Source organism: Hippichthys cyanospilos, chromosome 6, assembly GCF_059441005.1.
Source record: "Hippichthys cyanospilos isolate Australia breed blue-spotted pipefish chromosome 6, RoL_Hcya_1.0, whole genome shotgun sequence".
NCBI lineage: Eukaryota > Metazoa > Chordata > Actinopteri > Syngnathiformes > Syngnathidae > Hippichthys > Hippichthys cyanospilos.
Window position 1 is genome coordinate 2,967,680 of NC_142374.1, and position 15,754 is coordinate 2,983,433.

General features: G+C 42.1%; 1 protein-coding gene across 2 annotated transcripts in view; it reads left to right on the forward strand.

Moving 5' to 3' along the window:
* The window catches only part of LOC148421866 (polypeptide N-acetylgalactosaminyltransferase 18-like), a 109,148-nt gene that overhangs the window by 56,197 nt on the left and 37,197 nt on the right, over nt 1-15,754 (forward strand). For both annotated transcript variants that reach the window (XM_088416439.1, XM_088416440.1), the window contains exons 2-6: nt 363-564; nt 667-833; nt 9,995-10,181; nt 12,024-12,221; nt 12,939-13,053. In XM_088416439.1, the coding sequence (XP_088272565.1) occupies nt 363-564; nt 667-833; nt 9,995-10,181; nt 12,024-12,221; nt 12,939-13,053 (869 nt within the window). The remainder of the gene's footprint in view (nt 1-362; nt 565-666; nt 834-9,994; nt 10,182-12,023; nt 12,222-12,938; nt 13,054-15,754) is intronic.

A 15,754-nucleotide genomic window follows, 5' to 3' on the forward strand; every position in this document is an offset into this window, starting at 1 on the left:
AAAACTTACCTAATCGCACAATTTTCCCACAACTAACTCTAATATCTTAGTCACAGTGCTTGGAGAGTAATATTTAAAAATAATATTTGAAAACTGTAAATCACAGGTGTCGAACTCCAATCCTCAAGGGCTGGTATCCTGCATGTTTTTGGACCCTCTCTCTGAAACAGACCTTATTTAAATGATTTGGATAGTTTTCAAGATCATGCAGAGCTTGCTTACAAGCTAACCATTTGAATCAGTTGTGTTAGGGAGAAAAAATCAGAATACATGTAGGATGCCAGCCCTCGAGGACTGTTCGACACTTATGCTGTAAATGATCATTGTCAGAACAAAATGCAGAAACTTTCTTTTCTCCACAGATAAACCTCAGAGGGAAGATGAAGACTCTTCATCCTCATCAGCCTCAGACCCCAGCTCCTCACTGTTCACTCACTGGGGTCATGACCTGGGCCCAGAAGGTCGAAGGGTTGCTCTTAAAAAGTTCCGCTTTTATGGTTACAACAGCTACCTCAGTGACCGGGTTTCAATCACCCGGCCAATCCCAGATTTTCGCCCGGACGGGTCAGTATTATAGGGACTTTGTAATGTTACTGACGGCTGTCCCAAATTCATGAAACTATAAATCTGTGTGGACTAATGTATTTCCTCTGTTTCATCCCTTAGATGTAAAAACATGTGGTATTCATCTGACCTTCCTCAATTGAGTATCATCTTCATCTTTGTCAATGAGGCCTTGTCAGTTTTGCTGCGCTCAGTGCACACAGCCATCCAGAGAACTCCATCCCGTTTACTCAAGGAGATTATTCTTGTGGATGACCACAGCACCAACTGTAAGAGTTATTGGCCTTCTGTTTGTGTGTGTGTGTGTGTGTGTGTGGGTGTACGTTCGTGTGTGTGAGTGAGTGTGTGTGTGTGCCTGCCCTTGGTTTGTTTTCAATTGGTGGAGACCAAATCCCAGGTTTGACTGTCTTTGTGGAGACCTCTTGCACTTGTGGGAACCTTTTTGGTGGGCCCCACAAGATCAGACCTCCTCCTTCCTCCTTTGAAGGTAGACTTGCTTTTAGTATAGATTTAAATATATTTTGGTTGAGGTTATGGAAAGGGATAGGGTTCAGCAATCATTTGTGATGGTTAAGGTTCGGGTTAGGTGCTAGGAAATGCATTATGTCACAAGGAAAAAAAAATCCTCTTGTGTGTGTTCATGCGTGTGTGTGTGTGTGTGTTAAGAATTGTTAAGACAGTTTTGAGAGATTCACAATTTGATCCAGTTTCATGCAAAAACGATAAAGGAAAGGCTTTATGTATTTTACAAAATTTAGACGCTTCTTGCATTGCCCATCATAAAAAAAAAACATGGCTATGGGTTGACATCACGTACTTGCTTAATGCTCTGTCCTCACAAAACATCCCTGTCTTTTGACCATAAGGAAATCATGCTGTGTAGAATTCCGCGCTAACTCCGATTCTACCCATATGAACATATACAGTATGTTTTGATACAGTTTTATAATGTGAAAAGTCTTCTTACTCCAGTAAGTAGTCCCAACTACGGACCTCTGTCAAACGAAAATTCCCGAACCCGGGAAAAAAACCCAAAAACATATGCATTAATTTTTTTACGATTATATTACATTAACGATTGACTCCTTGCAACGCTATCCAGAATACAGAACCTATTCAGAGGACCGCTTTTGCCATAACACAGGAAGTTCCTGCTCAATATAACGGAGAAGCATCCATCCATCCATCCATCTTCTACCGCTGTCCTCTGGGGTCGGGTCGCGGGGGCAGCAGCTTGAGCAAGGAAGCCCAGACTTCCCTCTCCCCGGCTACTTCATCCAGCTCTTCCAGAGGGATTCCCAGGCGCTCCCAGGCCAGCCAAGAGACATAGTCCCTCCAGTGTGTCCTGGGTCGTGCCCAGGGCCTCCTTTCAGTGGAACATGCCCGAAACACCTCACCGGTGAGGCGTCTGGGGGGAATCCTAACCAGATGCCCAAACCACCCGAGATACTAGGACTCCTCCACTTGGGGCAGGCCCTCATCCCCGACCCGGAGAAGGCATTCCAACCTTTTCCGACTGAGGACCATGGTCTCAGATTTGGAGGTGCTGATCTTCATCCCAGCTGCTTCACACTCGGCTGCAAACCTCTCCAGTGAGAATTGGAGGTCACGGCCTGAAGAAGCCAACAGCACCACATCACCCGCAAAAAGCAAAAATACAATGGTGAGGCAACCAAACCGGACCCCCTCAACGCTTCGACTGCACCTAGATATTCTGTCCATAAAGGTAATGAACAGAATCGGTGCCAAGGGGCAGCCTAGGCATAGTCCAACCCTCGCCGGAAATGAATCCGACTTACTGCCGTAAATGCAGACCAATCTCTGACATCGGTCATACAGGGGCCAAACAGCCCGTATCAGGGCGTCCGGGACCCCATACTCCCAAAGCACCCCCCACAGAGATCCCCGAGGAACACGGTCGAACGCCTTCTCCAAGTCCACAAAGCACATGTAGACTGGTTGGGCGAACTCCCATGCACCCTCGAGGACCCTGCCGAGGGTGTAGAGCTGGTCCACTGTTCCACAGCCAGGACGAAAATCATACTGTTCCTCCTAAATCTGAGACTTGACTTCCTGACGGGCCCTCCTCTCCAGCACCCCTGAATAGACCTGACCGGGGAGGCTGAGGAGTGTGATTTCTCTATAGTTCGAACACACCCTCCTGTCCCCCTTCTTATAAAGGGGGACCACCACCCCAGTCTGCCAATCCAGGGGCACTGTACCCCCATCTCCACGCGATGCGAGGCGTGTCAGCCAAGACAGCCCTACAGCATCCAGAGCCTTCAGGAACTCCGGGGCCTTGCCACCAAGGAGTTTTTTGACAACTTCAGTGACCTCAGCCCCGGAGATGGGAGAGCGCACCTCGGTGCCCGAAGACTCTGCTTCCTCAGAGGAAGACGTGTTGGTGGGATTGAGGAGGTCTTCGAAGTATTCTGCCACCGGTTCACAATGTCCCGAGTTCAAGTCCGCAGTGCCCCATCTCCATTGTACACAGTGTCAACGGTGCACTGCTTCCCCCCTCTGAGACGCCGGATGGTGGACCAGATTTTCTTCTAAGCCATCCGAAAGTCGCTTTTCATGGCCTCACCGAATTCCTCCCACACCCGAGTTTTTGCCTTGGCGACCGCCGAAGCCGCACTTTCGGCCAGCCGGCAACCGTCCGCTGCGTCTGGAGTCCCACAGGCCAAAAAGGCCCAATAGGACTCCTTCTTCAGCTTGACGGCATCCCTTACCGCTGATGTCCACCAGCGGGTTCGGGAATGCCACCACGACAGCCACCAATCACCTTACGGCCACAACTCCGATCAGCCGCCTTGACAATGAAAGCGCGAAACATGGTCCACTCGGACTCAATGTCCCCCGCCTCCCCCGGGACGTGGGAGAAATTCTGCCGGAGGTGGGAGTTGAAATTCCTTCTGACGGGGAACTTTAGACATTCCCACCAGACCCTCATGATATGTTTGGATCTGCCAGGTCTGGCCGGCATCCTCCCCCACCATTGGAGCCAACACGCCACCAGGTGGTGATCAGTTGACAGCTCCACCCCTCTCTTCACCCGAGTGTCCAAAACATGCGGCCGCAAATCCGATGATACAACCACAAAGTCGATCATCGAACCGCGGCCTAGGGTGTCCTGGTGCCAAGTGCACATATGGACACCCCTATGTTTGAATATGATGTTCGTTATGCAATCTGTGACGAGCACAGAAGTCCAATAACAAAGCACCACTCGGGTGGGGGGGGGGGGGGGGGGGGGGGGGCATGTGAGGGGGGACCCACGTCGTCTCTTCGGGCTCTCCTATTAAATTGGGAGGGGATTGGTTCCTCCCAATCCCCTACAGGTCTCACTATCATTGCCCACGTGAGCATTGAAGTCCCCCAGCAGAATGAGGGCGTCCCCAGAGGGAGCGCTCTCCAGCACACCCTCCAAGGACTCCAAAAAGGCTGGGTACTCTGAACTGCTGTTTGGTGCATAGGCACAAACAACAGTAAGAACCCGTCCCCCCACCCGAAGGCGGAGGGAGGCTACCCTCTCGTCCACTGGGGTAAACCCCAATGTACAGGCGCTGAGCTGGGGGGCAACAAGAATGCCCAAGAGTCCAACCCCTCCCAAGAGGACTGGTACCAGAGCCCAAGCTGTGTGTGGAGGTGAGTCCAACTATATCTAGTCAGAACTTCTTAGCCTCGCACACCAGCTCAGGCTCCTTCCCCGTCAGAGAGGTAACATTCCATGTCCCAAGAGCTAGCTTCTGTAGCCGGGGATCGGTGCGCCAAGGTCCTCGCCTTTGGCCACTGGCCAGCTTTCTTTGCACCGGACCCCTACGGCCCCTCCCACAGGTGGTGAGCCCATGTGAGGGGGGACCCACGTCGTCTCTTCGGGCTGAGCCCGGCAGGGCCCCATGGGTGCAGGCCCGGCCACCAGGCGCTCGCAAACAAGCCCCACCTCCAGGCCTGGCTCCAGAGGGGGGCTCCGGTGACCCGCGTCCGGGCGAGGGAAACATGAGCCCATTTATTTTTTTCGTCATATGGGGTCTTCCGAGCCGTGTTTAGTCTGGAACCTCACCTAGGACCTGTTTGCCATGGGTGACCCTACCAGGAGCTTAAAGCCCCAGACAACTTAGCTCCTAGGATCACTGGAACACGCAAACACCTCCACCACGTTAAGGTGACGGCTCACGGAGGGGGGAGAAGTATCCATTCCTCTTTTTTCTAATCTAATATCATTGACTCCAAAACGGCAACATGTAAGTGACTCTTTATTGTTATGAGTTTGGCTGTAATTACGAACGATTTTAATGTATGTATGAATGTATGTAATGCATTTACGTCCTATAGATCATGAAGTCTACAAGAAAAAGAACGGAAATGACTGGGCGTAGTTGAGCGTAGTTGGAGACGCTCGGAATTGGAGAGACTTTGAAAAACAAGGGATTCATTCTTGCTTAGTGTTTTGGCAATTTACTTTTTCAGAGTTAATTGCTTGTGGCTTGACGCACAAGAATCATCTGACATCAGCCATGATAAACAGGACAATCACTTGCAATTACAAATGTATGATATGCAGGCAAACATTTTTATAAAGCAAGAAATGATGCCAACACAACAATTTAAAAGAGACTTTTTTTTCCCCAAAATGTTCAAAACTCAGCATTAAAAGTAAAGTACAGCGTACATCACTTGAAGTTAAGTGCTGTACTGTTTTGGCGTCATTTTATAAACAGTACCTCTGACTATTTTTTTTGCATTTTCCAGTTCATATACAGTACTTGTCCTAAACAGTGTAGTATTTGTTTAATAAACAGGTTTTGTCAATATATTTTTGCATTTTATGCAGCTTGTAAAGATGGGAACTAATGTGAATCACATGACACATTGACCATAGACACCTTATGTGTAAAATGAGTTCTTCAGTTTGGCATAGAGAGAGTCTTACTTGGCATCGGTTTTGAGGGACACATCAGGGAACCCAGGGAATCCTGTGAGGCTTGTTGTTCTATGAGCAGGTCAAGTCACCTGAAATAGACTCCATCTTACTGGTTAATCTATTATGGTGGTAAAGAAATTGTTCGATATATGTGTGTGTATAGCATAGAATGGTCAACCTGCAGAGTCTATATATACCCTCATGTGTACGTTTGATGAAGTAAGAATACCTGAAGTAGGAAAACCCACACAAGTACAGTGGACCCCCGTGTTACAAAGTTTTTTCATCCCCTCTTTATGAAATTTTCACGGTTATGCGAGCAAAATAACTGTCATGACCCTAGGGGCTTGGCTGTATTTGTGTTGTTTTGCCTCTATCTGCTGGTGTTTTTAGGTAATTGCACTTATTTACAATTGTTGTCTAACTGCTTCCATGCAACGCGTGACTACAATGCTGGTCTGCTATTGGTTGGTGTCTCCTCTCGGAGATGGTGCTATGCGTCTCCTCACGGAGATGGTGGTCTGCTATTGGTCGGCCTCACTAGTTTCAAAATGGCAGAACGGTAAACCTTTGTTCGATTGTAAGTGGTTACAAAACCATATTTGTAGTGCATTTTACTGCTTAATTCAAGGTTGAAAGGGTCAGCCATGGGTCACAAGAGTGCTAGGGATGTTAAAGAGAGAAGTAAGAAGATGATTTATATGGAAACGATGCAGGAGATAACCCTTATCAGGGAATATGGGCATAACAAGCGGCACTCAAAGGTAAATACATCCTTTCTACATTTTTATTTATGATGTTTTCTGATTGTATACATGTATATTATATATATGTAGCACTTACTATACTATTTTGGTACCAATTTTTAATATGTATGTACAATTGTGATGTTTTTACCTGGGGTTCTAAACGAATTAGTTATTTAACATAGGTTTGGATTGCCCGTCATACGACAAATTCGCCTTACGACCCCAACGGCAGAACGGATTGATGTCGTAACTAATACAGTAACTGCTCTCTGGCGGGATTTAGTTAGTCCCCTGAAATACTGTTCCAAATGTGTTTGAAGTAGAGTTGGACAGATCCTCTATCTCCACAGGTGTTAAAGTGTTAAAATTCTGACTGCAAACTAAAGTTACAGAAAAAAATTGGACTGTGGGTATTACCATACACCTCATTATATGTAAGTGGTTATTAAAGGGATCCTTTAATTGGCCGAACAGTGCCACTTATGTAATAGTTCTGAGTAAAAAAAAGTTGTTAGTCTTAAAATCACGTTTTTTATGCACAAAAGATGTGTGTACTTGATGGCATCATGTGGTAATGTAAGCTGAGAAAGTAGCTAGTCAAGGACATGTGCTGTTGGATAGCAAAAACAGCAAAAACAATTTCGATTTACACTGGTACTTGCTTACTTAGTAGCCAAAATCAATGAAGCTGTCCTTAAGATAGCACAGCAATCTGAGTGTACATGTCTGTGTCCAGGACGAAAAGCAGAGTGGAAACATGAAAAACAAGGTGCCACTATATCTGTTCCAATCACACGGTGATGAAATAGCAATGTAGAGTGATTTGAAGTAATCATGTCCATAATTCCTAGTAGGAAGATTATGTGTTTTGGGCAATGTTTGAAAGGAATTGGCTTACTTAAGAAGAATCAATGGGCTTTATTTGGATTCAATGGCTTGCTGTTATTTGTGGCATTTCTTGTCTAAAAGAAAGCACTATACACTTAAAATGAGACACATCAGTTAAAAACAACTTTTTTTTACCTTTTCTCTTATTTCAAATTAATCTTTTGTAAAGATTTACAATTTCTGTGGTTTTGACAAGAAATAAGACATTAAGATATTAGGGATAAGTGCCATGATTGGTTGTTACCTGAGCTCTGAGCTACTTTGATGTGATTTTTATTTGAAAATGGTAAAATGGCCACCCCATGAGATAGATACAACAAGTACGTTTTGCTGCTTTATTCCAAATGCAGAAACACAAAATAATAACTACTTGTAGAGACATAGAACATAATACTGTAAAGTTTTTTTGGATTTAATGTACCCTTTTCAACAGTTCAACACTTCACCTGTCACGTTCACCTTAGAGGATTTATAACGTATACTAGCCAAAGCTTTAAGTGCAGCTCCTTTTTCTTCTTCATCCCCTTCTGTTTCACCCTCACATTCTTTGGAGGTCTCTCGTTATATTACCTAGTCGCCTATAACCTCAAGAAAGTCATCAGGTTCACATTCAGACCAGAACCAGCATCAGAATCACCTCACAAGGTTTCATTCGGTGTTTCTCCTTCAATCTATTGCCTGGTTTTTGCAATTTCCCTCTTTCTCAGGTATACTGTCGTCAATTTTTCTCTTAAACCTTCTCTAAATTGGTATTGGTAAGTTCATTTCTTCACCCTGAAATTGTAGAAAGATAAATTGATGCAAAGCAGTACAGCAGTACAGTAAACTGAACAGGTTCAACTGTGACATTTATTTGTCCAAGAATGCCTTGTTTATCTTGAGTTGAAATGTATTATTTCTTGTTAGAACAAAATAAAAAGCAACAATACCCTTGAAAATGTGCTTGAAACACATAAAAAATGTTTGAAAAATAATGTATTTTTTGTTCATATGTCTCCTTTTAAGTGAAAACAGATGTGTTACTTACACAACAGATGAATCAAAGAAACAAGCTAATATTTCCCTTATGGTCAGCAATGCCCTCTTTCTCATACTGTCAACTATATTTCCGTCAGCCTGTGGAATTTTGGCTTAACAATGATGCTATGACGAAAGAGGTGGCTGAAACATGAAGTGGTAACTTAAGGAGTTTGATATAATGACTTGGTGTTTTAATGTTTGGTAACATCTTATTTGAATGCATCAAACTGTGTGGTACTCTTCAGAGACTCCAAAATTTTGTGAAACCAGCTCATCTTCTTTTTGGTCAGCGATAAACACGGGTTCATTAGGGAAAAACAAATGGAAGAATTTAGGTTGATAGTAATAAGGAACAGAAAGGAGGAGGCAGATGTAGCCTACAGGCAAGATTATAACAGGGATAAATTCAATGAGTAATTTAGAATTTGCGTTCTGCTGCAGGCAGACACTTTCTGATGCGGCTCTTGCCTTTCTTTCTATCCAAATAATGTTTAGAGTGCGCACCAATTCCAGTATTCATTAAGAAAATATGGCCACACACACATGCGCGTGCACACGTTTGTACGGCTATACTTATGAGGACATCCATTGACATAATGCATTTGCTAGCCCCTTACTTTAACCATTAGAAATGATATCCTAACGCCAAAGGTTACCATAATCTCACCCCTAACCCAATTGAAACCAACACTCTAAAAGCAGGTCTTGACCCTCAAAAAGAGATCAGAACATGTGAGATTGTCTTAAATGTCCTCACTTCTCCAAAATGCGCTCACTATTTCAGTAGAAGACTCAAAGCGCTTCTCACAAATACACAGTAGCCGTTCAGCAGGGACCGCCAACCTTGTTGAAACTGAGAGCTACGTCTTTGGTACTGAGTAATATGAAGTGCTACCAACTTACCGTATTTGAAGACACCGATCATGCTATTGATTTTTCGCAATAATTAAATAACAGCTGTTGTAGATATGTAAACCAATTGTAATATGTAACGTAAATGTTTGTAAAATTCGGAGAAAATCACAATCTTCTATCACTTGTAACCTATTTGCAGAAGAGACCTGATCCTTGGGGGCTACCACGTTGGTGACCCCTGCCATACAGGAACTCATACACACAATCATCTATTAACTGCTCAGTGAATTTGATAAAATATAACTTTTTATGTTGATGAATTTGTCTACGGTAATTACCACAAGTTATAGTTTCACAATCGCATAATCATTTAATTAACTGTTTCCATTACATAAAACATTAAATGAGCGAGACAAGGCTGCATTCTACGGACACAGCTCCGCGTCCAATAGTGGACAAAAATCCAATTTTGGCCTCGTGTCGCCCTACAATATTTTCCAATTTAGAAACACTTCACTAACCCAAATCCTAATTTCTTCAAGAGAAATAGATTTAGTTAATCCCCTCGTCAAACTTCAGGTTTAGGAATAACTACAAAAAAATGCAAGATAACAAACAAATTGGCCCAGACAAACAGGTCTCTCTACCCTTCTCATCAAATTGGTTTTGCAGATTGCATTGAAAGATCACCTGACCAATTTTTGATTTTGATAAAAATTCAGCAGGAGGCTGGAATAACAGTTCAGACAAAAGATTGCACAAGATCACGTCAGCAAGCAGGAAAGATAAGCGTGGAAAGGGAGCAGAGTAAAAAGTGTCAGTCTTCATTAGGAGCCAGGAAGAGAAGAAAAAAGATTTGGAGGTTAAAGAAGAAATTCATCACCGATTCTTGCTGTCGTTCAAAGATTTTAATTCATATATAGTGAATGTTTCATTTTATTGCTTTTTCCACTCACCTGGTTGTATGTAACACAAATAAAATCTTTCTCTCCAGTGGATCTTATAGAGCACCTTCAGAATTTTGTCAATGAGATGAATGCTCATCATGGACATGAGTTCATTAAAGTGGTCCGTCATGACAAACAGGAAGGACTGATCAGGTCCAGAATCAGTGGATGGAGGGTTGCTTCAGCTCCTGTGGTCGCTCTGTTTGACGCACATGTGGAATTCAACACAGGGTGGTGAGTTTCAATCATTACACTCGGAAAAGGTAGCAAATTTTAATCTATATTTGGAATTTAGTTCAGTAGGAAACCTCACAAATTCGAAAAATGTATAGTCAGCACAGGAGGATGCCCGAATCAACTAGCAAGTAAAAAGAATCTATATCGAGCGTAAAGCCGCCTGAATACCATAGGGTTGAGAGGGAAAGCAACAAATTCCTATTTGCACAGGCAAAGCAAAGAGAGCCGTCTTTGTGTGCCCTGCGATACGCTGGCAATCAGTTCATGGGTGTACCCCTGAGGACAGCTGAGATAGCATGCCCGCGACCTTTGAGAGGATAAGCGGCTGATGATGGATGGATGGATGGACGGACGAACGGATAGACTGCAAGTAGATTTCCAAATGCTCAACGAATACTAGGGGTGCGCCAAAAAAATCAATAAATCTCATAAGAATCGTGATTCTTATTTACTTCAATTTAAATCAATATGATATGTCCCTAAATTGATATCATGGATAAAATCAAATCCATCCGCTTCCTGTCGGCTTACATACTATGTCCGGGGCGCGCTTGTGCCATGACGTCACCACACAGCCCGTTCTGGAAAGTCAAGCTTTGCACAACAAGTTGCACAAACACAAACAATTGAGGAAATTCAACTGCCAGTCCTCAGTGAAAGCAGTCTTGTTGAAAATTGCGTAACACACAAAAGCCACATGGCTGCGAATGCAAGATTTCAATCTGCTGCTAACGAAATTTAGTTTGTCTGTCATCTGGTGATTGTGTAAGCATTAAAAGTGGCTTTTCCTTATCGCGGATCCCAATCACGTTGAAACCCTGATAAATATGTCTGCGCGGCAGTTGTTTTGATTGATTTAATAAACCAACAATGACACCATGACTATCCTCTCTCTCACGTGCGCACGTAAATTAAATGTGCTAACCGGTATAAATACGGTACAAAAGAATGTATACAAATTCCCACATAATTCACACACATATCACTTACATACATAATAAATGATTGGAAAAATACCGTCCATACTGTTCTAAATATTATGTCACAATTATGACTGATAATGCTCCGTTATGAACAAACTGGCACATGTTTCATGATTTGCCCATACTGTAACTCTCAATTTACTGTAACTCTCAATTTAGCTGCTCATTTGAAAAGTTATTTTAATATCTTGTTTGTCATAAATGAAATGAGAACTCACGCAGGTTCGGTTAGAACATGCAAACTTCACACAGAAAGGCATGAGTGAGCTTGAATTGAACTCAAGACTCTGAACTTTGAGGCGGACATGCTAACCACTTTTCCACCAAGTTTGGGTAACCGTTTTTCACAGGATATTTTAGTACCACAATTGATCTTGGTTTATCTTTTTTTTCTCATCTTATATGATAAATCAAATTTTAAGCTATACAATTTATAGGTAGCTTTAAAAAATAGCAGTTGTCCACATGCTATTTTTGTGGAAAAAAGGCATGTTCCTTGCAAATCAAATCTTGATAAACGTAGAACAAAAATGCCACATTTCTTGCACTATAGATTGAGGCGAAAAGAATTTTAAATTGGATCGAAAATTGATTTGAATCGAATCAGAGACCCCTCCATCGGAATCAGACAGTCCAAGATTCTCACCCCTAACTGAAACTGTTTATCTGAACTGTTAATCACACTGTATGATTTTTGTTTTATGAATTGGTTTAGTTGGTAGAACAGATTTTAAAGATACCAATGTGTCTCTGGCCTTCAGAATATTATCGAAAGAGTAGCTTATTGCATCACGCATTTAACGGTATTTTCCTAAATAAGAACAAGTTTCTAAATGTGCCCACCCACCCTCAACAGGGCAGAGCCTGTTCTTCAAAGAATAAAGGAGGACCGCACTCGGGTGGTGTCACCGTCTTTCGACAACATCAAATATGACACTTTAGAGATTGAGGAGTACCCGCTATCTGCTCAGGGTTTTGACTGGGAGCTTTGGTGTCGATACCTCAACCCACCAAAATCCTGGTGGGCATTGCACAACCACACAGCTCCTATAAGGTAAAAACATGAGTCCTATCTATCGTTTTAATATGTAAACATGTTTTTAATACAATGTACTGCTGTCATGTTCTGTTGGTTTTTGTTTGTGGGTTTATTCTGTTCTTTTCTGTTCCTCTCGTGTCACCCTACAGAAGTTTGATTTGGTCCACATATCTGCCCTTTGTGTGTGCAACCATCAGCTTCCCCTGCCAATTGTTCCTTCCTAGCTGTCACGCGCCTGACTAAATTGTCTATGTGTGCGTTTGTGTATACAGCACTTAAGCCCAGTTTTGGTTACAGCTAGTTGTTGGATCATAGTCTCGTGTCACTAGTCTCACGTCTCGTGGCAAGCCTTTTCGTCTGGGTCTTTCCGTGCCAGCCTGCCTGTTAGCGTTTCCCTTTTCACCTGCGTCCCTGTATTTTTGGAGTTTTTGCCGTCCTGTTTTCTCACGCTTTTTGTTCCTGCCTGCCCTTTCATTGATAAATATGGACTGCTACAAGCACACCATGTCTCGGAGCCTGTCTGCATCTGGGTCCACTATATCCGCAACCATGCCGTCATTTCTCACATCACAGAATGCAGCACATGAGTTCACAAACACTCAACGCTTTAACATATATTTTGAGCACAAAACAGAAAATAGTAAAAATCAGCGGTAGTGTTTGTGCCATGAATTTACTTGTGTAAATCTCATCATGTAATCAAGGTCTGTGTTTACACTTTTGTCTTTTTAGGAGTCCTGCTCTTATTGGATGTTTTGTGGTTGACAAGAAGTACTTTGAGGAAATTGGCCTATTAGATGAGGGGATGGAAGTTTATGGAGGCGAGAATGTGGAGCTCGGTATCAGGGTGAGTTTGTGTACATGGTCCGTAATCAACACAACGTATGATTGCCAGTTGCCACACAACAGCAGTTTGTGCTTAGTTTGTTTGTACAGTATATTAAAAATAAACCACAGCTCAAATACATAAAGAAAATGTCTGAAAACACAATCAGATACGCTAAAAGGAAATATTTCTAGTATGCATATTGAAGTGACATTTTTCTGAAAGAATGAGAGCTTAGAAATTCATGCTGTGTATGAATTTACACTTCTTTTTTTTAATATAACTAACCACCTTACTACAACTAGTAGTTAAATGTATTTAATATTAATCATGTAATATTAATACACTTGAAAACCTATTGAGGATATTTTTTCTTTTTTGGTTACATCCATACTTTCTTCAAATCATATTTGTTAAATAATGCCAAGAATCCAACCATCTGTCAGTTTGTTTGTTTGTCAGACAATCCTCCTCTGCATAAGATTTGTCCTTGAAAAAATTATCTACTATATGACATCTAACGATTATCTTATGCTATGTGCACATTAGATGACTTTGAAAAGAGTTGGGAAAGACTCTTGAAAGATAACTATCTCACACTAGCTCACATCTAAAGACTGTTTTTAGTCTTATCCCCAGACTGACATTTTCCGAAGATTGAATTTTACAGGGGCACAAATTAATAAAACACTACAACTAGATTCGTAGGGCAATTTTTCCCTGACAATTATTTTTTTCCCCGTGATGCCCTTGGTAGAAACCAGCAAAATGGAGAAGGAGAAGTGTTTAGCGTCAGCTGCCCCAGGGTATGCAGTGGTTGGTGCAGAAAAAAAAAGGAAAGTCCAGCAGAATGTGGGCATTGCTCTGGTTATAATGCATGTATGTAATATCAACAAAATAAATCTACATATTTATGATTGTCATATCACATAATAAAATGACTATCATCATTATTGATCTCACTGGTGGTGTCCATCGTCCTTGGAGTTGGTACCAACTACATCACCCAAACCTGACATGGGAGTGCAGAGCACTAACCTATGAGCTAAAATTCTGGACCGCTGCACCACGGCTTGCCCTAATAGGTCACAAGACATACAGTATGTCAATGTTGGACACAGTCTTTATATTCCATATTATTTGGACTTTTTAGAGTTGAAAGCATGAGCTTTTGTGACTGAGACTCGCTCCTCTATCAGGATGCTCCATTTTGTGGGCCACTCTGTTACAAAGTTGTTAATGCTGCTCTCTTGATTGTTTCCCATTCATGGTGAATATGTTCTTCAACTATGAAAGGCTAAAAATGTCAAAGTCTTAACAGTTTGGCTTAGTCATAGCACTATGTCCATCAGTGGTTGTTTTTGTTGTTGTTTTTTAAACAAGCTAAAATTTGACTTAAGCCTTTCAAATATCAAACCTAAGTCTTATATACAAAAAAGTTTTATAAGCAGCTTTTGCTTTTTGCGCTTTGATAAATATTAATAAATAGGTCTGTTGTCTGTCAGTTATTTAGTATTCCGACTACTTTGTGCTGTTCTTTTCCTATGCAAACTCTTTGCACAAGATTTGCATTACCAATAGGCGATTCATGTAAGAAAATCTTTATTCAGGAATCTGTGATGGAAAGCCCTATTTTTGTTTTCATCATACAAGGTTGTTGCGCCATACTCTGTCTGATTCCTCACCTAGGACCTGTTTATCATGGGTGACACTGCCAGGCAAGATCATGTCAATGAGCATGTAGGAACGGTGGGACACCCAAACCCCTGTACCACGATAAGCCGACAGCTCAGGGGAAGGACAAATACAGTAGCTATTTGTTGTTTATTGTTAAGTTGAAAATGCAATACTTTTCTGTTGTTTCCTAATATAATGTATAATATATTAGGTTTTGTTGAGTAACATTAAAATAATCTACAGTTGGGTTCATATTAAGACAATATGTACAGTAATTAACCTTCATGACAAAGATTTTATGAATTCACAGTATTAAGTTGTGATTTGGAGAGAGTTAGAGATTTGGCATGGTGGCCGACCGGTTAGCACATTCGCCTCAGTGCAGAAGTCGCGGCTTCGGCTCAGGCCTTCCTGTGTGGAGCTTGTAGGTTGTCTCCATGCTTCTGTGGATTTTTTTCAGGTACTCTGGTTTCCTCCCACACCCCAAAAAGCATGCCAACTTGTAGGTTTATTGAACAGTCTAAATTGTCCTTAGATATGTTTGTGAGTGTTGAGGTTGTGAGCTTGTCTGTCCACATCTACTGCCTGGACACAGATGGGTTCAGTGATTATGCAGCGTCAGGAGCAACTGGGAGTTTAACATCTTGCTCAAGGATACTTTTACATGGTCACAATGGCTTGGCATTGAACCCGCCTCCGTGCCTCCGTGTTAAGCAACAACTACTCTAACAGTGAATAAACCATGCCTCGCTGGTTGTTGTTGTTTTTTAAGACTGCGTGATTGTGTAGGGAAGCAAAATTGCAGAAGAAACTATGGTGGCTTAGAAAGACCAAAAAATTGTGCGGTTTTAAAAATCGATTTGAAAGTTTTTCAAATCGTTTAAATCAGAAAAGTCGGTTACGATTCAAAACTATCGAATAGTTCTAATGTGCACCAATAATTATGTCCTGGTACTCATGTGAGTAACCCCCTCCAAATATTGTGCACCCTACTCATTATTATTTTATTATTTATTAATTTAACAACAACAACAAAAATGTTGGA